The following is an 8,060-nucleotide window of genomic DNA, read 5'->3' as shown; positions in this document are numbered from 1 at the left end:
AATAATAATAATAATAATAATAATAATAATAATAATAATAATAATAATAATAATAATAATAATAATAATAAGAAGAAGAAGAAGAAGAAGAAGAAGAAGAAGAAGAAGAAGAAGAAGAAGAAGAAGAAGAAGAAGAAGAAGAAGAAGTTGGAAGGGACCTTGGAGGTCATCTAGTCCAACCCCCTGCTCAGGCAGGAAATCCTATACCATTTCAGACAAATGGCTGTCCAGTCTCTTCTTAAAAACTTCCAGTGTTGGAGCATTCATTGCTTCTGGAGGCAGGTTGTTCCACTGATTAATTGTTCTAACTGTCAGGAAGTTTCTCCTTAGTTCTAGGTTGCTTCTTTCCTTGGTTAGTTTCCATTTGTTGCTTCTTGTCCTGCCTTCAGGTGCTTTGGAGACTAGCTTGACTCCCTCTTCTTTGTGGCAGCCCCTGAGATACTGGAACACTGCTATCATGTCCCCCCTCGTCCTTCTCTTCATTAAACCAGACATACCCAATTCCAGCAACCGTTCCTTATATGTTTTAGCCTCCAATCCCCTGATTATCTGTGTTGCTCTTCTCTGTACTCTTTCTAGAGTCTCAGCATCTTTTTTACATCGTGGTGACCAAACTGGATGCAGTATTCCAAGTGTGGCATTATCAAGGCCTTGTAAAGTGGTATTAACACTTCATGTATTAATTACGTGAAGACCCACATTATCCTGGTACTCATTCATTTGCCTTCATTCGTATGTGTCTCCAATCCAGACACCATCCAAAAACATCTGAATGCACACTCTATAAATGGGATAAATAAAATAATATCCACCATGGATGATCTTGGAATTGGAAAAGCGGCTTGGATGGGCTTTAACCCCAACTTTCATTAGAAGGGGAGGGGGCACCTAGATTTAATCCCCGTCATTTAGGAAGACAAAATTTCCTATTACGGAAAGTTGAATCCATTCTTTGACCCTTCCCCCTGGAAATGCTGCGAAAAACTCCTGATTTCTTCAACTGAGTACTGAATGATTTCAACCAATAATCTGGTTTCATAAAAGGTCACTTTCTATATTCCTGGATAACAAGGCTATTACGCTGCCAGTCGTCTAGGGTGGCCAATTTGTCTTACCAGATGGTAGAAAATTGATCCCAGAGTTTCATCCCTTTCCCCCTTCCCTCAGGGATGGGAAAAACTATCCAATTTTTTTTTTTTGCAGATCTCATATCTGAAATTATCTTCCTTTGAAGTGTGGACTACATTTTGTCTGTCTGGGTTCAAATACGCGTACTGTTGCTTCTAATTTTGCAGAATACTGACTCTTTTTGCAAGCAGGCTTTCCTGATAGGATGCAGTTTTGTACACATTAATAATAATAATAATAATAATAATAATAATAATAATAATAATAATAACAACAACAACAACAACAACAACAAGAAGAAGAAGTAGTAGTAGTAGTAGTTGGAAGGGACCTTGGAGGTCATCTAGTCCAACCCCCTGCTCAGGCAGGAAACCCTATACCATTTCGGACACATGGCTGTCCAGTCTTTTCTTAAAAACTTCCAGTGTTGGAGCATTCACAGCTTCCGGAGGCAGGTTGTTCCACTGGTTAATTGTTCTCACTGTCAGGAAGTTTCTCCTTCGTTCTAAGTTGCTTCTCTCCTTGATTAGTTTCCATCCGTTGCTTCTTGTCCTGCCTTCAGGCGCTTTGGAGAATAGCTTGACTCCCTCTTCTTTGTGGCAGCCCCTGAGATTATTGGAACACTGCTATCATGTCCCACCTCATCCTTCTCTTCGTTAAACTAGACATACCCAATTCCAGCAACCGTTCCTTGTATGTTTTAGCCTCCAGTCCCCTGATCATCTTTGTTGCTCTTCTCCATACTCTTTCTAGAGTCTCAACATCTTTTTTACATCGTGGTGACCAAAACTGGATGCGGTATTCCAAGTGTGGCCTTACCAAGGCATTGTAAAGTGGTATTAACACTTCATGTGAGCTTGATTCTTGAATAAATATGTGTGCATTTTTTGTGCCGATTTCCCCCTAACTGTAGAATACAGGTTGTCCTCGACATACAACAGTTCATTTAGTGACTGTTCAAAATTACAACGGCACTGGAAAAAGTGACCTATGACCGTTTTTTTCACGTGGCCATTGCAGCATCCCCGTGGTCACGTGGTCACACTGAAGGCAATACTAGAACTCACAGTCTCCTGATGACTGGCCCAATGTTACCCATCCAGACTAAGGAGGGAATAGAACTCACTGTCGCTTAGTGATTGGCGCAAACTCTCCCAATCGGCTTTCATGCCTCAGGTGAGACTAGAACTCACAGCCTCCTGATTTCTAGGCTAGCACCTTCTCCACAATTTAAGTTTCAGTTTGTAAATGCAGACGTAAATAGTAGCATATTCAAATGTAAATGGAATGAAATTTCCATGGGAGCATTTCCAGTCTTCTGCTCCCTCTAAAATGGAATCAGAACCTCTAATTATAACAGTGAAAATTTGGAAGCTTTTTCTGCAATAATATCCACTTATATCAGGGGTCTTCAACCTTGGCCCTTTTATGACTTGTGGACTTCAACTCCCATAATTCCTCAGCCAGGCACGCTGGCTGAGGAATCCTGGGAGTTGAAGTCCACAAGTCATAAAAGGGCCAAGGTTGAAGACCCCTGACTTATATACGTGGCAACGTGAGGGAGGTCTTGAACCAATGCTGTGGAGATCTCAAACTGATGCTTGGAGGTTAGTTTAGATTAAAACATACCAAGACAGAGTTGCTGCTGGTCAGGAACAAACGTGGCTTTTCAATAAGCCTTTTTAGGGTTATATTTCCACTGAAAAAAGCTGCAATTTGGGGATCCTTCTGGTTTCACAGCTCCTGACAGAGCAACAGGTGAAAACGATGGCCAAGCTGTAGCTGGGACACCCATCACCAACCTGCAGTCTTTCCTGCAATTGTGACTCACATTTTGAGTGTCTCCTATTAGGACTCTTACTACCAGCTCTCAAGGCAGCTACTTTAGCAGAATGCTGAGAAGTTACCACTGGTGCAAAATGCAACAACATGTCTATTAGTTGCGATATTCCGTTTATGCAGGATAGCAGTTTTTGTGGAGACTGCACTAGGCATTAGCTTCAAAATGTTCACCTGTAAAGCTCTATGAAATAAAGAACCAGGATATATCACAATCTACAGTATTAATACAAGGTTGCAAGAATTAGGTATGTCTAGTTTAATGAAGAGGCGGACTAGGGGTGACATGATAGCAGTGTTCCACTATCTCAGGAGCTGCCCCAAAGAAGAGGGAGTCAAGCTATTCTCCAAAGGATCTGAAGGCAGGGCAAGAAACAATGGATGGAAACTAATCAAGGAGAGAAGCAACCTGGAATTAAGGAGAAACTTCCTAACCGTGAGAACAATTAATCAGTGGAACAACCTGCCTCCAGAAGTTGTGAATGCTCCAACACTGGAAGTTTTTAAGAAGAGATTGGACAGCCATTTGTCTGAAATGGTATAGGGCAGTGATGGCGAACCTTTTAGAGACCAAGTGCCCAAATTGCAACCCAAAACCCACTTATTTATCGCCGAGTGCCAGGTGGGCCTGCTCCACTGGGTGGGCGTGGCTGTGGTGGTCATGGAAGACTGGGTGGGTGTGGCCAAGGTTGGCATGGTCACCTCGATGTTGCTCGTGGGGAGGGATGCCTGTGGGGGCCGGGCAGAGTTGGGGGAGATCCAGGGGGTCTCTGGCAGGTGGGGCAGTGGGTAGGAGGCTCATCCTGTGGAGTGAGGTGAGGCAAGGCGAGGCAGAGCAGGGGGGGGCATTGTTGCAGGGCAAGGAGAGGCAGGGGCCGGGGTGGCTGCTGCCTGACACCATCGGCCCGCGCACACAGAGGCCAGTGAGCGCACGGGGCCCGACAATGTCCGTCAGCAGCCACAGCCTGCTGGCCCCTTGACCGGCGCACTATGGGGCTCCGCAGCACGCCGCCAGTTCAGAGAAGCCGCTTCTGAGCTGGACGGCTGGCCAACAGCTGAGGAGGCGATGTGGTAGGTCGTGCCCGGGAAAAGGAGAGCATGCGAGGCCAGGAGGGATGGGGCAGGGGGGGAGGGAAACCAGCTGTGCTGGGATGCATCTGGCCACGTAGGACCTCGGTGAGTTAGCGGACGGCTGGTTGAAGAGGGACGGTTACCATCTCCGGGGCATGGTGCGCGTGCCCACAGAGAGGGCTCTGAGTGCCGCCTCTGGCACACGTGCCATAGGTTCGCCACCACTGGTATAGGGTTTCCTTCCTGAGCAGGGGGTTGGACTAGATAACCTCCAAGGTCCCTTCCAACTCTGTTATTCTGTTATTCTGCCATGAGCCCTCCCCTAGGATGGACCTCCTCAACAGAGGTCCTTATCTTGAAGAACATGCTGCCCAACCCCACTTGACTCCAGCAGACCCTTCAAACTCTGTTACTTTAGCAAGGCTTTAACTCATGGAATGCGTGGGTGGCTATCTGATGATAGTATTGTTAGTTATTTCTATTTCCGTTATTTGGAGTTATTTGGTTTTGAGGTATCTGTTCAGAACCTTTATGGATTGGGGAGATTTATAAATATTTAACAATAAATAAATAGATATCTACTGCTTGGCATCACTTCAAAACCATCACACTCATATTGAAGCCGTTGTTTTCTATTTTAGCAGGTTTTCTAGGGAGGAGAATAAAACGAGAGGGTCTTGCAACATCCAGAAAATGCTATATTTGGGGTTGTGAATAAGAAAGGGGAAACTGGAGATCAACAATGCAATTCCATGCATGAGTTCTCGGAAGTTCTACTGCATTCAACTGGATTCTTTAAACATGTGGAAGAATTAGCACAATGGACTACTGAAACAAATTTCAAGGGAGGGTATGTCTCTTTCAAATTATTCCATGGATTTGTGGCGGAGACACTTTCTGCTTCTTAATGTCACGAATTACATGCTAAGAGGGCTATCAAGCAAAATGTTTCTCGATACTGCCCTGGCAAATGAAAATCTCTTCATCCTCTTTGGATTATTTTCAAAAAGCAATTTCGACATGGGATTCTAAATGTTTTGAAATTTTTTTGGATCCCATCACTATAGATTTGGTTTAATGAATAGGGGAAAAAATGTTCCTGGTTATTTTGTGCTGAAGTCAACTCTTGTGGATCACAGCTTTCTTTCTTTCTTTCTTTCTTTCTTTCTTTCTTTCTTTCTTTCTTTCTTTCTTTCTTTCTTTCTTTCTTTCTTTCTTTCTTTCTTTCTTTCTTTCTTTCTTTTTCTTCCTTCCTTCCTTTCTCTCTTCCCCTCCCTCCCTCCCTCTCTTCCTTCCTTCCTTCCTTCCTTCCTTTCTCCCTTCCCCTCTTTCTTTCTTTCTTTCTTTCTTTCTTCCTCCCTCCCTTCCTCCCTCCCTTCCTCCCTTCCTCCCTCCCTTCCTTTCTCCTTTCCCTTCCCTTCCCTTCCCTTTCCTTTCCCTCCCTCCCTCCCTCCCTCCCTCTTTCTTTCTTTCTTTCTTTCTTTCTTTCTTTCTTTCTTTCTTTCGTTCACAGCAAAGCAAAAGTTCGCAGAATGAGTGACACAAAAACAAGAGAAATCAGTGCAATTCGGTTGGCTTGTACAACGAAGGCGGTTGCACATTTTGTGCGGCTCCCAATTCTGATTTCACCAAAACAACTCATGTTCAGCCCTGTTTGCATCCTACTGTATTCCTTACAACACAAAAGCAGCAAGGCTGGTTTTACAAACCGTGTACACACTGAATGCCAGTCTTAGACTTTTGCACATTGTTCCTGTTCCCGCAGGACTGACCCGTTTGGAAATAAGTGTTGTCAGCGCACGTCCCTTTCATCTCTTCCCTCCCTCCCCATGTTCTCCTAAAGAATGCACCATCTGAAACAGTCTTGACACAAATGGAAGAGGGCTGTTTTGCAAAGTTTAGTGAGCTGGCTCAAGTCATCGGGGACCAGCTGCACGCACGAATTCCAAACTGTCAAACAACATAGGACACTGTGTGTGTTTAAGCATCTGCTGCCATCTGTCCTGACAAGGGAGAGCTTATGGATTTATAGAAAAACCACGCTCTGCCTGTATTTGCTTCTCTCTTTCTCTTTTTAAAGCCATTAACTGTAGGCATTGCATACAGCTAGAACCTGGCACAACGGCGACAAGCTACTCACCCTAAGCTAAAAGAAAGCAGGTAAAGAGACTCACCTGGATGGCGATCTTCAGCGTGGAATCATCCACAATCTGGGTGCAGACCAGCGAGTTGGGATTCTGGGGTATCCTGTAGATCTCGCCCATGATTAAGACCATGGGGATGGCGAGCAAGAAGGAGGCCACCCAGATGCAACTGATGAACTTTTTGGTCCGGCTCCTGGACATGATGCTCTTGGCTTTGAAAGGGTGACAGATGGCCATGTACCTCTCGATGCTGAGGCTGGCGATGTTGAGAGCCGTCGCGTAGGTGCAAGCGTCCCTCAGGAAGTAGTAGCACTTGCAGACGTTGTTGCCGAAAGCCCAGGGGTGATGGACCCAGATGAAGTTGTAGAGTTCGATGGGCATGCAGAGGAGGAAGATGAGCAGGTCGGAGAACGCCAAGCTCGCCAGGTGATAGTGCACGGTGCTCTGGAGATTCTGCAGGGACTTCTTCCTCACCAGGGTGTACGCGGTGATGGAGTTGCCGACGGTCCCCAGCAAGAAGAGCACCAGGTAGATGACGGTCACCAGAACCTTGGAGTAGATGTCCGTGTTCACATCCAGATCCTCCTCGTTGTGTAGCCTGGACCCAAGTCCTGAGCTGTTGGAGAGGTTCTCCGCCTCAGGCAGGACAGAATTAGCGGACAGCAGAGGGAACTCACCCATAAGGTATCCCAGCGGGTAGAGGGAAGACGTTGTGTTGAGATGCATGGCTTGGCTCACCAGGGCTGCACCCAAGGAGAGGTGCTGTGGCTCCTTTGGGTGTCCAAGCTTGTTTTCAAGCAGGAGGCGGTGTGGGAGACGCAACTGGCACCTTCCTGCTTGGCAGAGTGAAGCAAAAAAAAAACAAACCCCACCACCACCCTCCCACTATGCACCCAAAGAGGAAACTTGACTCGTTTTTTCATAGGAGAGAAAGGAGGAGCCTACAGACCAGCCTCTCCGTGTCTGTGCAAAGGAGGGGAGGAACAGATTTAAGCTGCCCTGGTGCTGAGACCAGGGCCGGAAAGCTGCAAGCAGCCGCTTCTCAGGATAAATGCATCTTCGCGCTGCGAACAGCGGCTGTGTCTTTTCCTCGACTCTCTCTCTCTCTCTCCCCCCCCCTCCTTGCTCTTTGTGCAAGCCACAAATTCCCATTCGCTCCAGATGGGAATTGCGATGATAATGTGCTTTAGCAGGTCAATCGCCTCCCCTCCTGGTTCCCCAGGATGAGCAAAGAAGCATACAGGAGGCCCATCCAGTTTGCAAAAAGGGGCATATATAATTCTTCCTTAAAGATGGTCCCTATTTAACCCTATTTATCCATCCCACCTCTACCTGGTTTCGGCATTTGGACTTTTGTATCCACCTCCTTCTTCTAATGGTGTTCATTTTAACCTATTTTTTTATGTTTTGATTTTCTAATCGTTTGATACTACAGATTTTGACGCTGTAAGCCACCAGAGTCATTCAGTGGTGAGATGGAAAGCATATTTACTTAATATCTTTTCTTTTTTTCTTTCTTTTTCTTTCTTTCTTTCTTTCTTTCTTTCTTTCTCTTTCTTCTTTCTCTTTCTTTCTCTTTCTCTTTCTCTTTCTCTTTCTCTTTCTCTTTCTCTTTCTTTCTTCTTCTTCTTCTTCTTCTTCTTCTTCTTCTTCTTCTTCTTCCTCTTCTTCTCCTCCTCCTCCTCCTCCTATTTATTTATTTATAAAATTGTTGAGGGGCTGCCACAAAGAACTATTTTCCAAAGCACTAGAAGGCAAGACAAGAAGCAATGGATAAAAACTAATCAAGGAGAGAAGCAACCTGGAATTAAGGAGAAATTTCCTAATAGTGAGAGCAATTAATTAGTGGAAGGGCTTGCCTTCAGAAGTTGTGGGTGC

General features: G+C 45.3%; 1 protein-coding gene across 1 annotated transcript in view; it reads right to left on the bottom strand.

Annotated features, from left to right (window-relative positions):
* Positions 1 to 6,944, bottom strand: part of LOC107295727 (neurotensin receptor type 1-like) — a gene marked incomplete at its 3' end in the record, with an annotated part of 157,705 nt that extends 150,761 nt beyond the window's left edge. Inside the window, exon 1 of the mRNA XM_015825049.1 lies at positions 6,213 to 6,944. Coding sequence (XP_015680535.1) covers positions 6,213 to 6,908 — 696 coding nt within the window. The remainder of the gene's footprint in view (positions 1 to 6,212) is intronic.
* Positions 6,945 to 8,060: the final 1,116 nt, after the last annotated feature.

This window comes from Protobothrops mucrosquamatus, unplaced genomic scaffold, assembly GCF_001527695.2.
Source record: "Protobothrops mucrosquamatus isolate PMUCROS unplaced genomic scaffold, P.Mucros_1.0 scaffold2463, whole genome shotgun sequence".
NCBI lineage: Eukaryota > Metazoa > Chordata > Lepidosauria > Squamata > Viperidae > Protobothrops > Protobothrops mucrosquamatus.
The sequence above is the reverse complement of the archived record's forward strand: the minus strand, read 5'-3'. Positions and strand labels throughout refer to the sequence as shown.